At 42.2% G+C, this 27,458-nt stretch overlaps 1 protein-coding gene across 1 annotated transcript in view; it reads left to right on the top strand.

Annotated features, from left to right (window-relative positions):
- The window catches only part of PIBF1 (progesterone immunomodulatory binding factor 1), an 853,407-nt gene that overhangs the window by 104,081 nt on the left and 721,868 nt on the right, over nt 1-27,458 (top strand). The window contains exons 5-7 of the mRNA XM_078656041.1: nt 7,866-7,985; nt 9,586-9,719; nt 23,689-23,797. Coding sequence (XP_078512167.1) covers nt 7,866-7,985; nt 9,586-9,719; nt 23,689-23,797 — 363 coding nt within the window. The remainder of the gene's footprint in view (nt 1-7,865; nt 7,986-9,585; nt 9,720-23,688; nt 23,798-27,458) is intronic.

A 27,458-nucleotide genomic window follows, 5' to 3' on the forward strand; every position in this document is an offset into this window, starting at 1 on the left:
GGGCTCAATATAGATGCCGCATTCTTGACTAGCAGTAGGTTTTGTAACATGTATGCCGGGAAACCTAGGTATCAAGCGTTGGCAAAGCCAGTCTTGATGTCACTAATGAGTGCACTATTGCCCTCCTAATCTGATATTGAACCAAATGCAGTATTTTTTTATGGACCGAAGTATTGCAAATTAAGATAATGTCACTATCGAAATCTGTATAAAATTTAAACCCCAGATTCTTAGTGATATGAGTAGGGCTTTTGAGGCTTTCCTAGTTCTGATGATCACCAACTGCACAACCGAGGGAGGTTTTACCAATGAAAAATAACATTTGAGGATGTGTAACCGTTGAAAGTACCCAAGATCCCATCATTAATCTCCTTAAAGGACACAATGATCTGTGTAGCATCAGCATAGGAGACCCCAGAATTTAACCAGCTTTTTCAGAGGAGACCTATAGATGTTGAATAACGTGGGACTCCTAGCAGAACCCTGCGGGAGACTGTGTCTCGTTGGTTTGGGGGCTGAGGAAAATGGATGTAATTAGGCAGCCTGGGTTTCGTAGTACAGGAAAGACTGCAGCCAGGGTAGGACTAGGCCTTTAACCCCCAGCTGCCTAACTATTCAAGTAGATGGAATGCGACGTTGTTGAATGCTGCGGACACATCCAACAGGACATTACTGCAGAGACACCTTAATCCAAATTGATATATTCAGCTACTTCCACGAGTGCTGAAACCAATAGAAGCATGATTGGATACTGTGAAGTAGAGTATTTGATTCATGGGATTGATACACTGCAGTTTGAACAGCTGTTCTAGCATTTTGAAAGCTGCTGGGAAAAGAGATCTCTTCTTACAAGGAGCTATTTCATCAAGGGTATTAGACAGCCAGTCACTGATTACATTTACACCTTGTTCCATTTTGCTCTTAAATGTTGGCATTGCCTAATAGAGGGGGACTCCAAAGAGCCTGCTCTGTAATTTTATGCTAAGCTGGCTCAATTTCAGTGACTACTGTTCTTCTTTCACTTTGCATTTGTCTTCCTTCTTTCTTAAACATTGACAGATTATGTGAGAGACTGACTATTCAACTCATAAATTCCAAACATCGAGTCTGTCTGTTGCTGCCCATTAACATTGTTTGAGGAAAATTAAATATAAATGACATGTGTAATGAAAGTTATGTGCCTCAAAGTCAGGAACGTTCTTTTGAAAGAACAAGCATATTTCTTGCATGCTCTTTCTTCACCTCCTCTTAAATCCATGTCATTACAAGTCTCTGTTCGTTTTATTTTATGTTGGGCTTATATCTTGAAGACCACCTGTTTGTGCTAAGGTTGCAAGACATACTCATTGACCAGAGCCAGTGTCTCCCCTTCCCATTCTCTTAGCGCGACAGTATATCTCCCCAAGACATCCATCTAGGTCTGTGTCACCTGGAAGGCCAGTGACTTCTTATCTCCACCCAGTAGTATAGCCTGAGTGACTGGCCTGTGCCCCAGGTAATTGTATTGGTGCCCCTGTGTGCATCTCCTGGAGGAATACCACGTCTGAGTCCTAACTTATCAGTACTTGCGCAACTTGGCCTCTTTTAATGGGGTTCCCAAGCCTGCTAACCTTTCAGGTTAGAAGTTTCAGTGTGTCTGCCATGTTAAGTTTGGTGTTGGTCTCCTACCCATGTCTTGTGACCCTCTCGGTGGTACATTGTTTTCTTCTGATCGGTGTGTTCCTGCATTGCCCCATACCTGTTAACTGCTCCCAAACCCTCCCTACCATACCTTACCATGCGACGGTCTTTGATCTTGGTGCCTCCCCAATGCATGGTATGTCCATTGTCCCGCAAGTCAAACTGTTGGTGCATATGCAGTGCGCCTGGATGTGGTATGCTGAGTTTTGTAGGGGCAATCACCCATAGGTAATGTGTGCTGTCGTTCACCCGCAGTGTTAGCCATGTGGGACTCCCCGATTGTTTCCTTAGTCATCCATTTTCGGAACGGCTATATTATCTCTTCCGACATCATTGGGGTGACCACCTTTAGTCCTGAATTCTCCCCATCTTCCGTCTGCTCCAAGTCTTCATCATCCGACCCCCTTCCATTCTCTTCCAGTAGACGTTCCTATCTGTTGGAGGTGTCCAGGCTACTTATTCACCATATGTCTGCTACCACTTTCGCGATGCTTCCTGGGTTTGTGTGGGCGTTGCCTATTTTCAACTCCATGCCCTGTGGCATCTCCAAACGTTCCTGCCATTTGGATTGCAGGTTCACCTCTCTGTTGTCAGGTAGAGGGTAGTCGTGGCTCTCCAGCTATTCACATACCTCTGCTGCCACTGTGAAGAAGTATGAGACTCCTTGGTCGATTATTCAGAGTTTTGCCAGGAAAAATAACGCATATCTAAGATCCATTGTCTGGAGTCACAGCGTGGACTTTGCCATCTTGCTGTGCCGCTTCTCCACCACGCGGTTGGTTAGTCAGAGCTTGGCTACCACAGACTACTAATAGTCCCCCAGGTTCTCTGCCATAGTGTCTGTCTCACCTGGCTCCCAGGGGAGCAGGATAATTGAAGCCGCAGGCTTCGGACGCTAGAGCTCGGTGAATATGCAGCCGTCTCCTTGTGGCTCCAAGCCTTACCACTCCTCTGATGATGAACTTGCTTTCAAAATGTAATTTGGCGTAGAGATGAACAGAAGCTCTAGTTATCTTAAGCCATCCACTGTGAATTTTATCCGAGGTTAGGTAGAGATGTGTTGTGAGGAAGAAAGATCCTGACCAACCCGTACAGCTGGCTTTCCTACAGTTTTTTAACCTTTGTCTCCAGAAGTTCGCGATTGTTTTTTTCTTTTTAGCAACAGTTCAAGTAGCCCATATTGCCAAAGGACATCCCTCGAGCTGTTGGTGCCTCAGTCATCCTCTAAGTGATTCATGTAAAGGGAGACGCCCATTGCTCTCCTGTCCTTTGTCCTAATAGGGCTATCACTCTTCGACAGAGCCCTTGCTGCAGCCGCTGATTTGTAGCATTTGTGAAGCCCAGTTGCCCTCCTGGTAGCTGCCTTCAAGCCTGGCTGTGTAAAGTAAATTCCTGAGGCTACTCAGTGGAATCCAATATTTCATGTATATTTTATTATATTATATTAATGGAAATGTTTGCAAACATTGGCATGTAGCCTTATGCTTAGTTTATGAATGATTGAATTAAATTAAATAGTTTTATAAGGCACACAATTACCCTAAGGTGTCTTAGCGGGAAACATCGTTTACAACGCGGTGTTTACACCGCACGACCTTTACCACGCAGCCATTACAACGCAAGTCATTACTACGACTTGCGCTGGATGGCGCTCTTGTTAAGGAATAGTGTGATTTTCTATTCCAACACCTTCCCTACTGTAACGTGGGCTGGAGTTGGAATAGAAAATCATATTAATCCTCAATCCAGCGCCCTCCAACGCAGGTCGTTGTAACGACTCACGTTGTAAAAACTGCGATGTAAAGTACTGCGATCAAAATGATCGCGTTGTACTGTCATACATCCGTCTTAGCGCTTAAGGAAGGACAACAGAGCAGACCGGTCGCTAAAAGCGCAACTAGCTCTAACAGCAGCTCATTCCACGGCTTCGGTAAACAGCCAAGTCTTCAGCTGCTTCCTAAATTGCAACAGGGAAGTTAGGTGACGCAGTTTAGGATTACCTGAATATGCCCTGTAACATTTGTCATAATGTATGAACAGTACACGAAAGAGGGATGATGGGTGCCTCTCACAGAAGACCTGGCACCTTTAGAGTGAAAAGATGTATGAGTAATAGTTAGCTATTGGTCTGCTTCCTACTGCCCACCTTTTCATATACAAACTGCCTTGCATCTCTCTGGTATGCTTTTGAACTTGGTACTGTGTAGACCCCTTGTTGCTGAACTGTCTGCAGAGTGTCAAGCCTATCTAGGGCTAAGGTAAGGCCATTGTTTCGTATGTTTGCCGTGATTGTGAGAGGTAGAATAGGAAGGAAATCAGCAAGTGCTGTGATCCATCCAGTGGTATAGAATCCTAGCTCAGACACTGCACTTATAGAGATGATAAGCTCCAGAAGGAAGCCCTTATCATAAGTGGATTTGGTGCAGTGTTTAACCAGGTCATCATTTTGCTGGAAAAGGATAAAGCAGTGACTCTGTGGTCACCAAAATAAAATGTTGATATCTTGGAAAAATATGGTTTTTGGTGGATAGAATGAACTTGGAGGTAATATGCTCAATTCACTGCTTGACTAATGTGGAGTTGTCACCAAGGGGTTGGTAGGTGGCATTAACTCTAATGGCATAACAGGGTCAGATTTTAGCTGTACCAACACAAACAGGATGTTGTGAACGTATCTAGGACCCTATTTAAATATTCCCGATTTATGCCCTTATGTGGTTATAACAAATAATATCCTTATAAAGGCATAAGAATCATATCCATATTTAGTCATAGCCAATGCAGTCCAAATACGGCAAGGCTACTCCCATAGACTCCTAGAAAGTACAACGCGTTCTTTAAACAAACCAAGCCTCCAGCAGCCTGGGAATTCCCCCTGCTTCTGTTTTGATTTTCCAAGAACTCCTGGAGTCCTAAAAAGAACTGCGAGTTGTTAGTGACGTCTTATGTCCAACCTTACGTCAAACTCTACCCCTTCCAGGTATAAATATACCAGCATCTGCCCTAACAAACACACGGTGGTTTGGAGCAGATCGGCTATCTACTTACCCGAAGCCCAGCTGTAACGAGAGCCGAAGGAAGCCGACCCTCCCATTGACGCACTGAGAGAGACGCTGTATTTTCTCCTGCCGAGAAATCCAGCGCTAGTGTTTCCAGTCACCCTTGCGGGTTGCTGGGAGATCGAGTCCTGAGAAAGAGATACAAGACCTCCTTCATTCTATACCCAAGGTACGGAGCTGATTAGATCCTTAGGGAATTCTTGATTCAGATTCTTGGCAAAAACTATCTTAACTTAAACTACAGCTCACCTACTCCTTCCCACGTACTAGGCTTAGGTTAGGTACACCGGGGTAGGCGTATTTAGAAACACCAGTTGAGTATGTTTAGTCAACTTTTATCATTGTATGTATTTTATCCGTTTTAAGTATCTTATGGCTCAGAAACCATATAAATGCTTTTACAGTATTATTTCATAATACTCCTTTTACTGTACGCACTTTACTTTATGACAAGTATTGCAATTGTGGCAATTCACTTCTCTTGCATGAGAAAGAAGGCTGCTCAATAAATAACCACTTTTATTGAAAATGCCCGTCTCTCTATTTCTCTGCACTCCTGGTGAAACTAAGTATGCACGATTGACTGAGTGAAATAGTTGTCTATTGTTTCCGCGACTCTGTAGATATACTCCTTATTCTGCAGGGAGCAAAGTTGTCATGTTTATGCGGTTGTCAGAAACGAATCCCTTCTTGTCTATTCAGGAGAGTTAACTCCTTCCTGTTCACTCGAGAAAGTTTCTAGTGACCTCTGAGCTAGCTGGCATTCATAATTAAGTCTAACATATTCAATAGAGACCTAGCCGACCTCAGTCCTACGTCTAAACTATCGTTTGTTATTCCAATGCGCAGAGCCTATTGGGAATATAGGAACTACACTACAAGGAAATTGAACTAAGATTCAGCAATAGTGTGCTTGCATTGCAGGGCGTCTTTGTGGGTCACTGCCACCCAACTGCCATTTCTTTCTTAATAGTCCAAGCAGATAACGTAGTAGTTGTGGAAGGAGGAAATCTATATTGCTTTGAGTTCTACAGGTTTGTGTAAGGGTCAAAATATCCAAGTTACACGGCTAACCGTCTCAATTATATTTGACAGCTGACCTCCAGTTATACAGAAGATATCAAAGTGAATAGTCCTCAACTCAGAAGCTAAGAGTTTGAATGGAGTCCAGCGAGATCCGTTTGATGTTGTGTTCAAATCTCCTCGCTGAATTAAAGGCTTGATTGTCTGTGAGCTGAGACCAATCGAAATGAGATTGCTGAGAATAAGTGTATACTGTGAAGGCAAAGGGTAGAGCCCTTGACTGGGTGTTATTGGAGTCAATCCTGTGTCTTGACATGAAGACTAAAGGAGAGATCAGACCTCTGTAAGGAGATGGATCTTGCTACCTTCTAGGTACAGAGCACAATGCCAGCAACTGTCCAATGATGGGCCCATGATGTTTGGTGCCTGGTCATAGATGAATGTAGATTATTGTTGTCTGTGCCTGAGGCTTAGATGGCTAAACCAGGTCAGTGGACTGTTGCTTCCTATCTGGGCACCTCGTTGCAGGGATTTCTGTAGAAGATGCAGAGCACTGTCTCCGATCCCATGGGGGTGGGAGGGGCATGTTATCCCATTGTGATGTGGAAGTGTGCAGTAGGAGCATGTTTGAGAGGAGCTGGTTGAGCTAAGTTGACAAACTGTAGTGGTGACTTGGAGGTAGCATGGTAGTACGATGGGTTTTGCAGCTCAAAGATGACTTTATGTGACTGACAGGAGGAGGATAAGGAGGTAATAGAAGTAGTGGTTAGATCGTTGGGGATAATGTTTCTAGTGACGGTAGAAGCTGCATCAGTCTTATCCTAAAGAAGTGGTGGTAAAGTGTAGAGTGCAAGTTGATGAAGTGATTGAGATTAAGAAAGCTGGAGAAAATGATTATGTTAGAAGAGGAAGGGTGCATGAAAAGATCACTGAAAAAGTAAGGAATTGGCCAATGTAAGTCAAATATTTTCAGGTTATTTTCAAAAACCTGAATCTTAATATTACTACTGTTCAAAAGGGAGCTGGCCCGATCAGCATTGTTATGGAATGAGGAGAGCAGAGATGGTTAGCTTTTTTATGATAAAAGGATTTTAGAGTTGCATGATACATAAAGGGGCTGGGGAAGAAAAGATAGGTGGGCGTGTTGGCTGGTGGTGTTGGTGGGGAGCAGTTGGCTTGAGCGTTCTATTAGAGAACAGGTTTGCTGTAAAAAAAAGCCAGTCTCATTAGAAAAGATTGAAGGTACCTTATTTTGTTTAAATGTTACTTTGCTTAAATCTTGATTTTTCTGCAGGTATTAGTATTTTAGGATACATTCTGAGAGCAATGGTGATGTGTGGCATGTAGGGCTGAGGTACTTGTCTGTCAATGCAAACAGACCGAAAATTCAGGTTACGCATATAGTGGATATTTACAACCAGAGTGCAAGGTCTGATGGCACAATGCACGAACAGTAAGTTCAATTAAATGGACTTGGAGTACCATTGGTAATAATGTAGGCTGCGATCACATTTACAGGTCAAGTAGCCATTGAGAAAACGGAGCACTGGAGCCTAGGAGCACCTTAAAACAACTTACATGTAGACCGTGTGCCCTAACCAGTCCAAATGGGCGGTGGTTTGTGTAGCTCTGGAAGGCCAGAGGAAATGTCACTGCATTGTAGGCGCGTAGGTCTCTAGGAACAGTCCTAGTGAGGAGGAGTCTTACATTAAGGGCATCAATGAAGAGGCGTCGCCTTTAACCTTTGAACGTCACTTCACCATGGGGTCTGCTGCCGAAGCTCAGATGAAGACCCTCGTGCAAACATTCACAGCAGGCCTTAAAGTGCAAGTACACTGCATAACAGGAAAGTATTGACTCTATGAGAAGAGCACTATTTCTATTAAATATGTTTTTAAATGGCCATTCATTTATTAATTGTACCTGAGGAGAGTGTGTTCTTTAGCTTCAAAAATCTTAGCCTCTAAATACTCCTTAAATCCGACTTAAATTGCAGACCTTCGGAAAACGTTTTAGCTGAAATCGAAGATCGTTCTGAATAGTTATTGAATGTATTCAACGTTTCTTCTTTAATGTAACCATATTCTATATTCCTTATTGTAGATTCGATTCTTTGAAGCGGTGCACCCGTTACGAACTCAACTTCATGACCTTAAGTTGAAAAACAACAACCAGACAGAAGAATTAAGTGATTGTAAACGTCAACTCAAGAGTCTGATGGAGGTTTGTAAGGCCCCTAAACGGATTGAATTCTTGCAAAACCAAACTCTTGTTATAGTTTGTGTTTCCTTTGTTAACAACTCATGTTTTCTGAAATAGTGGGAAACCCGGAAAGCTCAGTATCAGTAAAGCGCTGTGCCGGGGAACAGCATGTGCACCTTGAAGTTTAAAAAGAAAACCAAGCAAATGCTTTACACTAGTATAAAATGGGTATAAGCAGTTGTTTTTTCATTGTTTTTATCGTCTATTGTATTGTGCAGACCAGTACCAGGTCTATGTCCCAGTGACCAAAAGAAGCGTCTATGATCCCTCTTGAAATTGTTTTTTTCTCATCCATGTCAGATTAGCTCATCTGCTCAGAGCTGTCGTTCTACTGTCTTGCCCAGTTGCTGAGACACACACATGGTCTTTGTGTGTGTCCCCACCTTTCCACATTTCTGGTCTGGAACAGTTTCTTAAGTAGGCTCACTTTATTGTTTGTATTGAGTGCTGATTGTTTGACCCTGTTGTCCGCACAGAAATGGTTCAATTTTCTCCCATCCGAAGCACAATTGATACTGCTGTCAGCACTGACTAATGCACCGCTGTGAGAAAGCTGTCATGTGTTAGGCCCACTGCAGAAAAAAGGGTTATCTTTCTACAAACCGCCAGTCCTATCTCTACTCTTCTGAAAAAGACAGAGAAATGACTCAAGAAGTCTTGTGGTTTCACTTTAATTTGATTCTCTTCTAATGAAAGACTGACTGCTGGACAAGGCTGCCTTTGCAGTGCAAGGGGCAATTCTGAAGCTCGTCTGGGTAGTCCACAGGGAACCCTTCTCCAAACCACAATAACAGACTTTCTTCCTTAATATTACCTTGAACTTTACAGCAAAGCAGTACAAATAGACTGCTCCATTGTATATTGCTATTTCTCCAAAAATGTAGCTGACCTGAGGGAGCCACATTAAAAAGGAGGTGGTAACAAGAGTAACATGGAATGTAATGTTTTAGATAACTGGTTCTTAACATTTTGATGTCCGTGGAACCCCAGTTAGTCAATACTATAATCTGGGGACCCCAGGTGAATAATTATTGGATTCTGGCGACCTCCATTTGGCCATCATTGGGAGTTGGGGACTTGCGATGATTTGAACCAGAATACAATACACAGGTGATTAATTTTTTTTTAATTCACAAACCAGTATCATAATTATTTTAATGGAAAGGTTGGAGTTTTTCTAAATTCTATTAAGGTAACCACTTGCCCATACTATATTCTGTTTGATGCCCACAAATCAATCGGAGGATACCAACTTAATTTGTATCCTCCAGTTTCAAATTTCTTCACATTTACAGAATGTTTAAAAAAAAATACGTTTTCTATTTTGGTTATTTCTATACACCTTTTAAATCTGTTAATATTATTTAATTTTCTACACAGTCATGGAGCTCTGAGTAGACTAGTCCGACCTCCAGAGGTCCTTGGATCACAGGTTTATTATCACTAGTTTAGATCACTGTTATTCAGTTTAAAGCTGTGAAACCCAGCAGCTACAGTGTTCGTTATCTAAAGTATTCTTTTTTCTTTGAAACCATTGTTAACGCAGTCATTTTTGCTTTAGGGTTATGAAGATGAAAGAAAAAGTCGTTCAGACCTGGAAATTAGATGTCAGCGATTAACATTGGAATTGGCAGACACAAAGCAGTTAATTAAAAGGGGTGATTACAAGCAAGAAAACTACGATAAAGTCAAAAGGTATGCATAGTTACATGGTCAGTACTATGTTCAATCATAGTCTGTTAAGTTAATGTTTGCAAATGATATCACAAAATGTATGTTGAACAGTCATTGTTATTGCGGAAATTACATTTGCGTAACAACATTCTTTGTCTTGAAGTGTCATTGAAATCTTAAGCATTGGAATATTCATAGTTTTACATACTTTGAAAAAAAATATTTCCCATAGTCACCCTGCACAGTAGCATAGATTATGGTCTTTAGTATGCAGCTAACTCACATCATTTGGTCTGTATGTGAATCACCTATGTAAGGTGAGGATGTATGTCAAAGTGGGGCTGCATCAGCTCCACTGCTAATAGTCCCCTCATCCTGCAAGACTCCGGTGTAAGCTCTTACTGAACTCAACCTTGTCCAGTACATTTGTAAAAGAAAACAACAAATGTCATTATAAGCTGAAGCTTGTTGTTTCCGACACTCTGAGAAATGCATTTTAAAGTTTGGAGAAAAGTTCCTGCCGTTATATCCAGCTGTGATGCGTGACATGGCAAGCAGTGCCTGTTCACTCAGAAGAGTCTATATTTTGAGATTCAGTCATTGTTCGGCATCCAATGTAGATTAAAGATCTTTTTTCAGAGCGTAAATGCTATGCCAGAAGTACCTTATTGATCAACAACAAAATGTAGACTGTATCTTCATAATCTAGATGTTGCAAATTATGAAATATGCACCACCTTCTTCTTAGTAATGACTCAAAAGAGAGATAATGCGGTGAAAACTATTCTCTCTCTCTCTCTCTCTCTCTCTCTCTCTCTCTCTCTCTCTCTCTCTCTCTCTCTCTCTCTCTCTCTCTCTCTCTCTCTCTCTCTCTCTCTCTCTCTCTCTCTCTCTCTCTCTCTCTTCCCCCCTTACACTCAACTTTTATGATTTGTTTTATCAGTTTAAAGGGTGCTCATGTTCTTGACCATGCTCTTGTTCTGTTGTCTTTGCCTATACTCCATCTAGTAAACCGTGTTCTGCCTCTCAGCCCAGTCCAGTTTTCAGTTCTCTCCTGTGCCTAACCGTGCTTCCAAAAATAAATTTACTTGCCCACAAACAATGGAACAGCCTTCCCTTCTATGTCCTCTCAAATACAAACAAGCCCGTCTGAAACTGAAAGGGATATCGCTTCTTCTGTCTCACTTGGAAGTTTGTGATCCTGATGTAATTTTGCATGCCATTTGATCCATTGTTAATAATTTGGTCCTCCATTTGGCAAAATACTCCTTTTAGTTGAAATGAATAAAACAATAATCAGATTTAGAAATTTCACCCACAAATAGTAAGTGGTCAAACTACATCTCTGGGTCTAGAGTTAAGGAGCCTTCCAGCTCCTCTCACAAATCGATAAATGTTTAAACTAAACCCAGGGCATAAAACCCCAAGCCACAATACAGTGGGTAAGGCAGGCAAAATGGTGGCACAGTTTTCAATGTCATTGTGTACTCTGTCAATGGCAAGTTTTCTCTGCTGGTGCCACTATGCAACGACAATTCATTGTTCCCCCCTGAAGTTGTCATTAAAGCCTCTCTCTGTTGCAAAATCTCCCAAGCTTCACAACAGTTCTTGCCAGAGGTCTGTCTGCCTGCCTCACGGTCACTACTGAGTTCACCATTAATCAGTTATATTGCTCCCTGAAAGAATTCCAAAATCTAGGACACAACGTAGCAAGAGTGACAAAGATGCCTTTTCACCATCTCTGATGAATGATTGTAGAATCGATAGACTTTGCAAGGAAGAAACGGGTTCAGCTCATGTAAGGTTGAAAAGAATACAATTTACCATTTGCTAAGGGGAGACACCGACATGAGAATGAAAAAATGAGTGTTAAAGGGACAATTAGCCTCCAGATGATGGGGAGCTGTGGAATTGGTTATGAGATTGGTCTAATCATTGACTTTCTTACAGTCCTCACAAGTCCACTATCCGGTAGATACATATATCTTTACTGACTTTATCCATACCCAGTTTCAGCATGAATTTGAATACGTCGTCAAATTGAATGATCAAACATAGGGACAGTAACTATTTACACAAGCATTATATAATTGTGGCCAAGACGAATACATTAAAGTCTGCAGCTTATTTTTCTTTCTCCTGTTTAAGACAGCTGATGGACAGAGTGCTAAGACGACAAGATCATGATAACATGCCTTGCCATCAAAATAGTAAACTTTTCAGAGTTTTTCCTTCACATATGAGGCCTTAATGGTAAACCTCCTAATTTCCTACCTGATAACATGCGAGACACAACAGTTTCTCAATTAAGCACAGTTGACCTCTAATCATGCACCATGGTCTTCAATGAAAGTAGAAACTGAGATCCAATATGATTAATTGAGTGATCCTCTGTAGATTTAGTTTCAGATCAACCAGATTTAAAACCAAGACCATTTTGTTAAAAATGACCCGAGGGTACAATACGCATTTTTGTCCTCCTCTTGCACCTCGGTGGCACTTTGATGTTATAGTATGGGGCAACGGATGCTTTTGTGGCCCCCTCTAAAATATAGATTTCCCCTGTGAACATTTTGTGCTGGTGCAAATGTGGAGAGGGCAATCTCTCACTTGCGTGTTGGCGTGCCCCCCGCAAATGAGGGAACACTTTGCCTTTGTTCCCACCCTGTATTAGAGACATGGGCACAGAGGTAGAGAGACTGTTGGGAGGCCCATTGATTTTGCACCCCTGGGAGATGGGGCACAGTTGTTGTCCCCTTCACTAGCAAAACTGGTCAATAAGACAACGTCACGGACCAACAAATGCTAATTTATATCGCTCGCACAGTAAGACCTACAACTCTGAATTATCGGTAAAAGGGGTAAAAAGAGCAAACATGCCCTTCAAACAGACCTCTTAGACTGAAATGTTTTGACAGGTTTAATACGTTTTTTGTGATAAATCTAGCTGTCCACTTTATATTTCCATACTTAGGGTCCATTCTTATGAGGAAATAAACCAATTACATAGTGGTTTGCAGTATACATGGATATTCTTGAGTTCAGGAAGTGGGTGGTCCCTACATGCAGAATCTGGATCACCTTGTATTATAGTTGGTGGAGTATGTTAAACGTGTACTGTATAAGTTGCAGCTGGTTTAGTGTCTATATCACACTCATTATAAAATTCTACTAGTCTTTGGCCCTCGGCACTGTTGAATTCAACAGAGTCTGCATTCATTTATGCGTCCGTTCAGTATGTATAATTGAACTTCAGTTGGTATTTTTGCAGTATTTGCAATACACCTTTCCATCTTTGAAATTTCGAATGTCAGGTTGAAGCTTTAATTTGGGAAATGGATTGATAGCTAAGTTGGTTGTTGAATATATTAGCAATTTTTATTTTACAATGTTTATTTTCTGGTATGCTACTGTCGTCAGTGAGGACTAAAGTTAAAATACAAATGTCCGACCAAGATGGCCTTCACTTTTCATTTGTATAAATACCATGTCTAGTGTTGTGTTGGCTCATGACACCTTTTTTGGTTGACTAGAGCATCAACTGAACTTTGCAGTTTTATTTCACTAGAATTGCACGTTAATATTTGGGGTTTTTGGGGTAGAAATCTTTTTTAAAAATCCACAAAGGCAAAATGTAGTTCCTTGACATAGGTGACGATGTCGCAAATGAACTAATCTGACCAGACTAGAAGCTCATGCATTTTTCATGATTGTTCCTCTTGGTGGGAGTTGAAATGCATAAGGCAGGTGACGACTTAGCATTTTTAAAACTCGAACTGTGTGGTTGTTGCTTGCAGGACAGATAACAGGCGTTTCAGAGCAGGCTCCTGCAAAGGCATGTTTGCAATGAATCCCTGGTGCTCCTTACTTGACTTGACTAGACACATAGACACTAATTCTGTAAAGGAGTCCAAGAGTGAGATCTGTACTTAACTGTAATAATGAGTCTCCAAGCTTTGGAGTGTGTGCAGGTTACTTCATTGGCCTACCCCACTTTTTATATCCTCTTGATGATACCTTGCTTCCCCAAGAACTGCATGGAAGTCCATCTTGATGTAAGGGTGTGAACTTCAAGAGTTTGGGGAGGAGGTTAGTTGAGTATTTGAACAATGGGGTGCACTGCACCCGCCCTTCTGCTTCAGCAGCAGATTCAGCGTCTGTAATGACTGTCAACATCAATTGTTTTTGCTGATCTTGAGTAATGGTGATTGTTCAAAGAATAGTAAACTGCATACACTGCAAAGCTTATGGATCCCTGGTTGAAAATATTGTTATTTGTTTCCTATTTCTATGTGATCGACACACCCCATCAGATATAGCCATATGCTGCACACAAAATCTTTGTATAGATGTCAGAGTGAATCTGTATCTCATGAATCAGGATCACATTTCCCTGACTGATGCTACTTTTCGGATTGTAGAAAAAGATCCTTCTGATAACCCGCTGAGCATTGTTTGGTGAAGCCGCAGCATACGTTTCCCAGGGTCTTGTAGTAGAGAAAATATAACCAGTGGTGAACTGACACTTGCAGAGATTACCAGTTCACAGAGTGGTAACTTCTGTGGTAGTGTATTTGTGGATTATTGTCAACAGTATATTAATTCCAGCTGTGGCAACAATGCCAGGGATAACAAAAAATATGTAGCCAGTGGAACATTTAGTTTACAGTTATGGAAGTTTCTGCTACTAAACACAATATTGCTTGAAATTAAATATTTACTCATTGCAGTAATAAATGCAGTTGAGTGCAATAGATTAGAGGAGTCCCCTGCAGAACATAACCCTTCTCTGTCATCACAGGAGTGTTTGTTTACTGCACCCTTAAAGTTTTTTATGTGGCTGTTCTATCTTTGTTATCTGTTTTATTCAGATTTCACATCATAACAATCAAGATACACCTAAATTACATTAACCCCCGCCCCCACACCGCTGGAGGCGATGGCATGTGATGGTTATCACACGCAAAACCTGATCAGAGCAAATTCCCACTTTCCAAAAGGCCCAGCCCATTTATCTTTGGAATGTTTTATACATTAGGTACCTTTTATTGAAAACTTATCACAGCATTTTTAATGTGAACGTGCATGATATGTAAATATCATTAGAAACAAATCATGCTGCAGCCGACATCTCTACATAAACTGACATCAAGCATGAGGCCCATACCTGTTATATAACCAAATATTCTGCCAGTTCCCTTCCAGGGGCCGTATTATGGAAGTGCCCTGGGGGCACAACAGGTGTTTGCTTCCGCTTTGCGCACCCCCGGGGCACTTTGGTCTTACAGAAGGGGCCTCAGATGCTTGTGGGTCCCCTTCAGAGGGCGTTTCCTAGATTGCATGGGGGCATGGTCCCATGCAAATTAGGAAACTCTCTGCCTCTATAGGGTGGGGGGCCCCCTCAGGCCAGTGCACTTACAACTTGAGGTCAAAATGTGCCCTACACAGAGCACACCCGTCTTCTCAGTATTACATTTCAGTTGGAAGAAACTCATCCAACGGAAAACGGCAGAGAGGCATGGTTTATATCAACCTTGTTCAACTGGCACGCCTTTGTCAAATGTGAAAATAATCTGGGTGTCATCGGCAAAGGTGATTATTTTGGCCCCAAATGACTTTACCAATTCAGTGAGGGGAGTCATATAAATAATAAACACGGTGGGGCTTAAAGCCTGGGGGACCCTGACAGAGACATTCGGGCTGCACGAGGAGAAATGAGGTAGCCAGACCTCTAGCTTCCTATCCTCTCGGAAGGATTTCATCCACTTCCGGGCCTTGTCCCTGATGACAATCTCCTGAAGTCAGTTGAGCAGTCAGGTATGCAGGACCATATAGAATGCTGCAGGCAGATCTAGCAGTAGCAGGACTGCCCGACCACCAGCATCTATGGTGCCTTTGATCAGTTGAAGGACTCCAAGAGGGCAGTCTCCATGCTGAATCTTGGCCTGCAGCCAGACTGAGTAGGGTGTCATAATTTAATGACCTCAAAATGCTTAGAGAGTTGGTCATACACAAACTTTCCCAGCAATTTGGATGGCGCAGGCAAAAAGGAAATAGGCCTGTAGTTGCCTGGGATGTCAGGGTCTGCATTTGTCATTTTTAAAGTGGTAGGATTTTCGTCTGCTTCCAGAGACGCAGAACTGTAGCTGTATTCTGGGACTTCTTTAAAAGGGCCTTCATAGTAGGATTAATAAAGTCCACTCCCAGAGCCAAAAGGAAAGAAGCGCAAGGATCGGCCGGTGAGCCCGGATTAAGATTATGAATAGCCCTTCTAGAGTCTTCAAGGGAAATCTCTTTAAACTCGGCCATCAGACAGGAAACCGCATTAATGGACTAGAGGATGGACTAGAGAGCACAATGTAGGAGCAAACAAGTCACTAATATCTTACCCAAGATCTTGTAATCGGCATTGAGCGTGGAAAAGGCGGGATAGGAATACAGAAAAAGAGGGACTTAATGCTTCTTTGGAGGCTATACAATAGCGCACTCCCTCAGCGAGGATGGAAGCTCACCACGTTGCTGAGAATCATTAAAAAGCTCCACAAGCCTAGGGGCGAGGTCCGAAGCGAATACTGCATAAATTCTATCAGTAAACCATCAAGACAGGCATCAAATCCCTCACATTCCCTCACATTCCCTCAATTTTCCCCCGCACCTCCTGCTCGAAAATATCTGCACCTAGTTATACTTATTCGGAATTATTACCAACTACCTCACGGCCCAGGGATATCTGGGCCCCATTGCAATGTTACCTATTACGAGAGAATGGCGATACTGAGGAGGAGATGACTTCCTATGAGGTCCCTTGAGGGTCCTCTCTGAGATATTCCTTATGCGCACAGGCGAGTACAGGTTACAGGGATTGTAGATCCGTAGTGGTGTACTGAGTGTTGTGTGAACTCTTGTTTCAGAGGATGGGATGTGTTAATATACGGGCATGCATTGAATAACTTGCTCTGCTGTTGTTCGTAACCTGGCTTGAGTAAATAGGGCGCCTTTTTTCCTGTATGCTGACTTATAGGAGATCTCCCTTTATAGAAATGTATAATTAATACAAATCACCTGTGATGCAATATAAACTACTGCTGTGTACAGTATCAGACTAACTGATATTGGTACGATACTATTGTAACGAAAGAGTATATGTCCGGATCCCTGGTTCTATACATGAATTGTGAATTGTGGACTAAAATGTGTATATGTGAATTGCACTCTTTGATGATGTATTGTCGCTAAAACTTCCAAAAATAAAGTTTTAAAAAAAAATATCTGCACCTAGTTGATCCGCCACCACCGGCTCAAGAGACCCCAAAGAAGCATCTACAATATAATTCAGCATTTCCCTTTCACTGCTCACTGCCCCTGAGGAGTACAGATCTCAATAGTGCTTTAGGAACACCTCATTGATCTGCACCTGCTTAACTACATCTTGCCCGAGGAATGGCGCAGTTGAAGAACAATTTCCCCATCCCCGACATCCTGCAAAAGCCATGCAAGCACCCTGTCTGATTTATCGCGCTCTGCGTGGGCCCTGTCCATGTATGCCTTCTAATCAAAGTGACGAAGGCGCTCAACCAATTCATATAGCTTCCCCCGCTCTTCCCCCTTCTATCCAGAGTCTCCTCCAGCTCACAAGAAAGATCATCTAACACCACCTTCTAGCTGGAGACCCGAAAGTACCCCCACTCTACTGGAAATAAATACCTCCGGGTCACCACCTTCATGGCCTCCCACTCCAGCCCCACTGACAAGGCTGAGCCAACCATATCACGCCAGTACTGCAAGATATGCTCCCTCAATAAAACCCAGAAAATCTGGTCATCCTGTAATGCCGGATCAAAGCACCATGTAGGTACAATAGGTCTACGTGAGGACCATTAGAACGTGCCCAACACAGGTGCATGGTCAGAGTATTTTTTCACCAAATACTCTACCCCCACTACGTTGCCATAGAGCTCCTTGCGAGTATGCACTAAGCTTCGGCTATCACTGGCCAACAGTCTACCAAGCTCCACTGACCAGCCCACAAGCGTGTCTCTGCAATAACGCCACGTAAGGACGGATGCAATCTATCCAGACTCAAATCCTCCACACAGTTAAAATCGCCCCCATACTCTCCAATAGGGTACCATGAGCGATAGCAGGGCTCTAGGCTGGCGAGGAACAATGACTGATCCACATTCGGTAAATGTATGTTCAAGAGGGCTATAACTCCACCTTCCAGGCTCCCAAACACCAGGACATAGCATCCCCCAGGGTCTGTAACTGCCCTGTGCAAGCGGAAGGGGACTCCAGAGACCCCACGTCTGATCCAAATGAGTGTCCAGTGATAAGCCAGAGTAAGAAATAGCATGCCGCTGGCCCCGCCAGCACCCCCAGAGGGCAGGGTCTTCAACCTCAAAAAGGTCGGTTTCCTGGAGGAATGCAATATGCATTCCCCTCAGTTTCAAATAAGACTGTACATTAGAGCGCTTAGAGGGAGAAGAGAGGCCTGCACATTCCATGCAAGCAACTTAACTTCGTAGCCATGGATAACAGGCCAAAAGGTGTAAGGAACACCCAGGGACCCCTTCAACATCCCCTCCTCATTCAGCCAGGGGAGCCCCACTGCACCAAACACATATTGCCACAGCCTTATATGCTCCTTCGGCAGCAAACAAACAAAAGCACAACAAAACACAATACAATACACCAAGAAATCATCCAACCCCCTCCTCCCCCCCCAGGACTGAGAATGTTCAAACAGCACACCATACAGGCCCCCACTAGGAGCCAACTACTGATACAGGCATACCATGGTTTGGTCCACTGCCAAGGAGCCGTGTGCACAGGCCTGTTGCAGGAGATGATCGCAGTTCCAGAAGTGCAAAAAGAGGGCCCCCACCAACGCAGAGGGGCCGCAGGGCAAAGCTCCAGTGCCGGCACCCTTTGCGCACGCGCAAACGCATAGATTTTAGAGAGGCCATCGGGAGCAACTGAGCCCAGGTCTCCAGGTAAGCCAGCAGTGAGTCCCCCCTCATCATGCTCAGGTAGCCCCTTAATGCCACTGCTATTAAGCTGGGCCCGATGCTCCTGTTCATCCAAGCACGCTTCCTGGTGTTGAGTCTGCACCTCCAGAGCCGTGATGCGATGGTCCGCTAACTGAGAAACTGGCGCCAGGGTTGGCACCATGTTCTCCAGGGCAGTGATCCTCTCTGAGACCTTCCTCGAATTCTCCTGAATAAGACACAGCTCCACGTAAAGGGACGTCCATCTTGCCCTCTAACCATTCCCCAGAAGCATCGATTGCAGCTAGAAGCTTGTCAAACCTGTCATCCATGTACACCATATCTCCTCCTACCAGCACCCTTTTGATGCCCGGCTGTGAGGCACTTCTGGCAGCATCATCCTTAGTGCATTGAGTGTGCCCCATGCTAGCACCCAAAAAAAAGGGGAGGGGGCCACAAGTGCCAGAATCGGGGCCGCCAGAAATCCCGGCTACTCCCCCAATGGTGCAAAAAAAGTGCGCATATAAGGGACAAAGGCCACTGGTCAAGGTGCAGAGGATGTTAAGCCAGTAATGTCAGGCCACTGGGCTAGGAACAGGTTGGGAAGGAGGCGTCCTTTGATAGTTTCACGCTGTTACCCCACTTCCAACCAGGCCCCACAACAATAGGGAGAGAAGGCCTCCCAGCCACTGCAAAATCACAGAAGCCACTGTAGCAGGCTCTTCTCCTTCGAGGAAATGGCAGTTTCGGGGGTTTCAGCGTCCCACTGCCAACTCACCTCCTTGTCCAGGGGGGAACCAACAATGTGCCAGTGTTCAGGGGCCCAGATGTATCTGTTGCCACCATGTCCCACACAGGGCTATCATCCGTCCTCGTCAGATGATGTCACAGGGGCCATGGATTTGCAGACCCCACTGATCAAGATGAATGTGAGGCACTAGCACCATGAGGCTCACTGCTGCGGGCAAATATCAATGCTGTCACCGGAAACAAAGCGGGCCGCCATGTTGAATTTCACTCCAGCCACGCGCATGAGCGATCTCCATGTTTTGGCCTCAGCAGGCCTCTACAGGCAGGATTGCTGTGGCATGTGGACACCTTCTATAAGAAATCCAAAAGGGGGCACCAACCTCACAAATCTCACCACCTCAGCTGGAACCTTGTGTGCCCAGCTCTGCTTGACCCCTTCGGTGCAGAGAACTGTACTCCAACCAGCGTCTAGAGTATGGATGTTGTGGACATCATGTCCTCTCACCCAGGACATGGAAACCACCTGGTGCTCACATCAGAGGGCTTCCATATACAGCCTTCTACCCAGGCTAGGAAAATCTTCCTCAGCAGCCTGATGTTTCTTTTTGTGGTAATGGTGATACGTGTGTCATGGGCTCTCGTGTCATGACTGTATAAAGCGAAAGTATAAGGACCCTTATTCTGCTTTCACTTTTTGTGGTGCTCAGGGGGCACTGCTTAGTCCCCTTAGTGCTGAATGCAACCGGAGAGATACTGTTGATAGGAGGACACTCTCCTCTTTCCAAGGGTACCTTGTCCTGGTGGATCCCTGTCTTCGGTCACCACAGGAGGGCAATCCCAAGGAGGCATCCATCCACAAGACCCCAGGTATGTTTGTAAAGGAAGAGTGGCACCCCCAGAGTTGCACCAGGGGTTACTTTCATATACATTTGTTTCTCTTTATGGCTTGAGGGGCCGGCCTGTTTTGGTATCAGACCACACCATTCAATTCCAGGAGCCTACAATCTGCCCATCCTAGGGGCAGAAAGATTTTCTAGAGTCCCATCACACATTTGTATTGTGAGAAAAGTGGAGAGAGTAGGGGCAGCCGGTATTAGTTTGGGGATCTGCACCTCCACACCAGGAGCTCACTGAGGTGGGAGGCTAATTGAGAAGTGTAACCTCAATTTGCCCACACAGGGTTCAGAATGCACCTATAGACATCAGTATTTAGTCTTATTTTCCCTTTGTATAGGGTGGGAGGGTAGTTTGAATTGTAGTAGAGCCTCACAGCTTCATCCAATAGGCACCAACAGTCGTTACGGGGGCTCAGTTGGTGACATTATCTCTATCCAGCTCCACAGATGGGGAAAAATACTACTAGAATTGTTATATTGGGTGGGAGTACTACCTGCATGAACTGTTTCTCCCATCCCCTACTATGACTAGATCACTTTTTTTGCCCCCACTAGTTGCTAGCTCATCTCAACTATGGTCCACAAACCCCCACTCCCAAGTCAGCCTTTCTACCTCATGTGGAGCAGGTTGTAGGCGATGACTTAAGTGTCTAATCTTCTCCTAACTACTCTGAATTCCTTCTCAGCTTCGAAGAGAGATGACTACAATATGGACTTTAGAGCAGCCCTGTGAACCCACCCCTGCCTGGGCAGTCCTGAAATATGTAGATCCAGGAGAACCTAGCGTAGTTTTGCTTATATGGATACATACATATTTTCTTACCTTTTATGTCCTGAAATCAACAGTATATCCACATTTGCTGTGAAGGATGGCTACAGTATTTGGGTCTGGGGTCAGTTGACACCTATGAAATCCTACTAACCATAGGCATTTATGAAAAACATAAAGACTCTGGGGATATCAACATAGTATGACTTATGTTAAAGTGCACCTTGGCTCCAATATCGCTCCTTCATCCTCAGCCCTTTGTGGTTCGTTTTGCCACAACATTGTAGTGTCAGTAGTTCCAACCAATGTTCCCAATACTGTCACTCATGAATATATGAGGCCTATGGTGTAGCTGAATTATGCTTTGTTTCAGACATTAGTAGATCTGTGATTTTTTTATTGTTGGGTGTATGGGTCTTTCAAACGACTTTATAAGAACCTGAAATGATCTGTGCTCTCTCTGATGTTGTTTAATTTTTCTTTCATTAGCTCATTTTGAGCCATGTGTGATCCAGTTTTGGTATGACACAGATGCAAAAAAGTACTGAGAACACATTAGAGACCACCCTGACGCTTGTATTAATGGTCACACAATGGAAAAACGAAGCCTGTGATGTCTGTACTAGAGTTCACAGATCTTGAAATTAATCAGAAATCAACAAATACTTCCAATGTTGTACATTTCTCATTTATTTCACAAGTCACAAGACAAAGGCATAGTGAATAATGTGCCAAAGCAACATTTGAAAAAAGCATCTTACTTCAGGTATGCTCTAGTGTAGTGGTTCTTAACCTCGTGAACCCCACTGAATCATTATTGGAATCCTGGGACACCTACTAAGTTATCATTAGAAGCCTAGGGACCCTCTGCCTAAGCAACTTCTATGATTTGAACTTTAGAAAAATCACCAAAATACAAAAACCAGTATACACCAAACAAATTGAAATGTTTTGTTTAATTCACAATCAAATATGGAAAAAAGTTTGACATTTTTAATTTGACTTCTTTATTAGTATATACTTTATAAATTTTATTGTATTGTAATATTTAATTTTGTAAAACGGTTGTAGACCCCCAAAGTGGGCCTCGCAGACCCCCAGGGGTCCCTGGACCACAGGTTAAGAACCACTGCTCCAGAGCTTAAGGCACACTAGGTTAGCGTTTGAAGCCACACCAGTGCTGATCTACACTTATTAGATTGACTACATAGGAGGCGGACGTGCAGACCAGTTCTTACATGTAGGGTTCAAGTCAAACCATTGCCTCACAGATTGACTTTATTGAATTTAGGACCTGGGCTTCTGAAATCTTCTACTATGAATACCCAACCCTGCCTCCACTGTGCAGGGAGATCCTGAAAAAATGAAAATACCTTCTACAAGAAGGTGCTAATTCTGCATCTATTGCAACATAAAAGGTTTTGGCACTCATCATTTCCACGACGAGGCCATTCATTTTGTGTAATTGGACATTTGTTTCCTTTGTATGGGAAGGTACTTGTATAATGTGACTCAAAAATGGAGACTGCAATAGAGCTCCTTTTTAAGAGTTCATTTATTAGTCATTGTTTTAAAATTATTTGCAGAACTTTTTTTCACTATTCTGTAAATTGAAGATTTTTCCATCTAGTGTATATATTTTTAGAGTGAAGCTTTCACATTCACTATTGAGATATGTATCTAAGAGCTAGTATTAAGCCCAGAATATGGAGATACTATTTGTGTCGGTTTGTATTTGTGTCCCTCATTATGCCTGATTGACAAAGTAGAAGAAATGGGACAAAGCCTATGAGCAGTTCATAGCCCAGCTCCTTCCAAAATAACCATACAATGGCACGGCTGCTAATTTATAAAAAATATCCTTCCCCATTATAACATCAGATACAGATGAGCCCCAATGCTTACAACTTTGATCTGTATATATTTATTTTCTGTCGAATCTTCGACCTGTAAAATCTTAAAATTAGTTTGTATGACCACTTCCCTGGGACCTTGTAGTCCCATCCTATACCTTCAGTGGGATTGACAAGACGTGCCTGACCGTTGGATGGGCTCTGTGTGCATGACCACACCAATATGATTTATTTTCCATCCAGCATATAACTCTATGTAGATATCCCCCCATGTCCCACTTAAAATGTCCTCCCAGTCCTGCCCCTTCCCAAGCATTAGATGCCGACCACAAGTGGGTCTTTTAAGAATCTTTACTTTTTTACCCCATCCTCTATGCAACTCTCTGCTTATGTACTGTAACCGTAGCATTGGGCGGAGATTTCATTTCTCTTCCTTCATAGAGAAAATAGAAGTATGCTTTGCTCCCCAATGCTATTCTATCCTCTTGAGCTAAACCTATGCTTGAACCTAAATTTTACAATAACTCTGAACTTGAAGCTTACCCTGTCCCTGAAATCTACAAGTTTACATTCCTTATTCAAATTTCAATTAAATATTTTTTTCAGCCATTTCCTACACCTATTTTGTTTTTCAATATGTTATCTGGGGTAGGCACTATTGCAGAGACTTCTTATGAAGATTAGCAGGCACAAAAAGTTTTGTATATTTTATTATATATACTTTTATTTTAACAGTGAACGTGATGCATTTGACTGTGAATTATCAGAACTTCGAAGGAGATTTGAAATACTGGAAGTTTCACACACAGCACAAACCAAGGACAAAAATGAGCTATCAAAAGAGGTGAGTTTTCAAGTGTCCTATAATTTTCTAGTAGCTAGTTTAAGGCCTGCATCCTGAGAGAAGTCTTATGATTGAATAGTCATCTTTTGGAAAAGGTCTTATTCTTTGAGTTAATGGATGAAAACTGACATAACAGGGCTTGCATTTACCTTCTATCAAATACTTTGTGTTTTGCTATTCTCATTTCCATTTCACCGCCATTTTAGCTCTTTCTATGTTAGACTACCATAATAGAATTTCCCTTCATGCAATGTAAGAGTTTTGGTTTATATTGCATATCTCTTTGCTACAGACTCCAGCTCCACACAAATCTATTGTTTAAAATTAAAATCTTCTCAGTTTGATGCCAAATAGAAGCTATGGTTTGCTAGTCGTGTTAAATTCAAGTGGTTTACAATGTTGCCTACAGATTATCGGCAAAGATGATTTTATTTCTCTCCAAGTGATGGTTATTCCTTCAGAAATAGAAAATTAGAAAAGGCTCTAATTCTTCTGTCTGTAGAAGATTTTAGGAAGGTTTAAAAGGTATTGTCTTATTGTTTTGATAACTGTTGTAGTGCTAACGGGTAAAAGATCTTCTCTCCTGTTGTACAAAACTCAAAGACAAGTGGACTGTTGTTATTGAAAGCCCTGGGTCACATACCTCATATGTAATTTGAGGAGATCAGCAAACGTCCCTGAAGATTGCTCTTTGCAAGGTGAATGTTGCCCTAATCAAGGGATAGGTTTCCTCCTTGCCAGAGTATCCATCTGGTGATATCACTTCTGAAAGGCTAGCATAGAACGTTTTATATCTGATTATCTCTTTGAGGTAATAAGAGAGGATGGGATGTCCAGAACTACACCAATCTATTACTTTAAATAATATAAATGTACAATTTGCTGTTGTGCAGCATGTTTAATTCCATTTCGTTATTGAATTAGGTTAATTTGGCAATATTACTTGTATATGTTGAGCTGCAGTTTTCCTCAGTATAAGTACAGTTGTATGTGACTGCTTTGACATTCTTTATGGGAACTGGTTTTATAAAAGGTTTGAAATATCAGTTTCATCTTTTCATGGATCCTACTTTCAATATCCACAAAAAGGGCCCCTGTAATTGCAAATATGGGGAACCAAACAAAACCATAAGTTGCAAGACTAAACCACCCGCTATTACTTCCAAATGTGGGGCAACTCTTACCACATAATACATGTACTTAGCCAGTACAGAGCCACAAGCCTATAATCAATCCCAGTGATTGTATTTTATTCCATCAAAAAGTACAGTCTTCATGCCTTAGCACACAACTTCTTTTGGAACAATATTTTATACAAACATAAACCAAATGTGCTTCCACGTCCTCTTTTTTTTTTTTTTTTTAAATGAAACCCAACCCACTCTGAAAATTCTACGCTACAATGTTCGTGCACTAACATATGGTCTGATTGATGGAAAGGTTTTCAACCAGAGATAATAGAATATCAACTGTAAATGTATGCATTATAAGATTATTTCTTGAAAGTATAATATTGCACATCAGGAACAAGATACTGGATATGTTATAAATTGATATGATTAAAAATTGAATTTTGAAGTGATAAACTATGTTTTATAGAAATTATACACTAGAATAGTAGCTAGATAAATCTGTTGTTGTCCACGTCCACTTTTATGTGTATACCTTAATAGTTATTATGTTTTTATTGGGTGATTTCGTATGAGTGTGGTTGAGTGATGTATGTTTTAGTGTAGAATTCTCAGTGAGGGTTGGTGTTCATTTTAAAAAGAAGTGTCTAGCAGAAGCGCATTTGGATTATGTATGTTTAAAGTTTTGTTCCCAAATAAGTTACCATAAAGCATGTAAACAGTAATTTTTGATGAAATAAAATATAATCACGGAGATTGGTTATAGGTTTGTGGCTCTGTATTGGCAAATTATATTTATTAGGCGTTGAGTTATTCCAGAATTGAAAGTATTAAGGGCTGGCAGTTTAGTCTTGCGACTTATGATATGGATCCCATTTTCTTCATGTTAAAGTCCTGTTGTGGGAGTGCTAATCAATCTCTTTCTATATTTTTAGTCAGTGCAAAATAGGGGAGTAATTGAACACATCTGATAGCACTATGAGTAACCTGTAGGCCACAGGTTCACATCACTGTAGGTTGATTCAGTCTTTAATCCTTCTTAAATAGACCGTACGAGTAGCATACAGATAAATGAGTGTTTAAGGTATTGTTAAAAATGAGATGTACGTCTCACAAGCTGTTCTGTGACTATTGTATGACCAAGGATGGCTGTGAAGTGCAAGCCTGATCATTTGTTTCACTCTTTCCATCAAGAGGAGTCTCCTGCCATTCTCTAAGGTAGTACCATATGTCTACCGCATTTACTTTTTCCGTTATCTATTATAGTTTCTGTTGTCCTGGGCTACCACTGAAGTTGAATCTTCCAAAAACTAGATGTCCGAAGAGCTTTGTGCTCCTTTATTACATGGTAATGTCTTGTAAGTAAATATCAATTGGTTTAGTTCCTTTGATTACATTTATGATGATTAAACTTTTGTACGGCAATGAGCCTTTGAACTATTATTCACATTGTCATTCGCTTTTATTTGACTTGGAATCCTGTCCCTTACGGAACCCATATCCTTTCTACAGCATCTAAGGATTCCTCCCCTGCTTTCATCTGGAACATTCTGTGTTTGAAGATTTGTCAAGCTGCTACTTGATAATGTGCCTGCTTTTTATAGTACTTTCAATTGATTCATTCCCTGATTCCCAAGTTTTGGCAATATTTTGACATTCAATTTAAAGGGCAAGACCAAGCAGCATAAGACACCAAAGGTTGATGAAGATGACTGTTTGACTTGCTTCTATGAACTCCAATTATTTTTGTGTGTGGCTGTTTTAGGAAGAACTTATGAGTGGTAGGGGAAGAATTTTACTGGTGTTTTGCGAAATGAGAAACAATTTGGGCTCTTCCAAAGAAAAGAAAATGTATTTTCAACTTCATTGCAGTGCCGATAATTTTGTATGTTAGAATCATGTTCTCCTGCTGATCTTTGTCCTGTGGAGATTCTGAAATCAGTCAACCCATTCATTTGGGACAGGGTTACAGAACTGATTGATTCTTACCTGCATTTGTGGCAGGTGCCTGTCACTGCAAAATGAGTAGTTTGTGCCTTCCGAAAAAGCCGAACTTGATGTAGGAGACGTTAACTACCACCTTGCAATTACCTTCCCCCAAACACTTCAAACTTAGGAACAAAACTTGGGGCAAGACTGTTTTCCGCCTAGCGCAAAGAGACTAATGCATTGGCTCCCTGGCAGCTGGGCTTTCATCCTGAAAGAGTGATTGAAACTTCCCTGGAAATTAAGGATGACGTTAGCGCTATAACATTAGAGGGTGAATGATGGAAGTAACCTCTTGGACCCCTCTGCCACATTTGACACCATGGCCTATTCTGTAATGATGCAGAGACTAGCAGAAATAGGAATTGTGGAGATTATTTTGTTCTGGTTTAAATCTCTTTTTAGAAGGTCACTTTTAGTGTCTCATGCTTTCCTCCTCTTCTCACTTAAAGAGATTGGCTGTACAATGTATGGTCCCACATAGTTTGTCACTGCCCACAAAGTTGTTCAATGTATGTGTGAGACCTTTGTCCAATCTTATTTTT

The sequence above is a fragment of the Lissotriton helveticus genome, chromosome 8 (genome assembly GCF_964261635.1).
Source record: "Lissotriton helveticus chromosome 8, aLisHel1.1, whole genome shotgun sequence".
NCBI classification, from domain to species: Eukaryota; Metazoa; Chordata; class Amphibia; order Caudata; family Salamandridae; genus Lissotriton; species Lissotriton helveticus.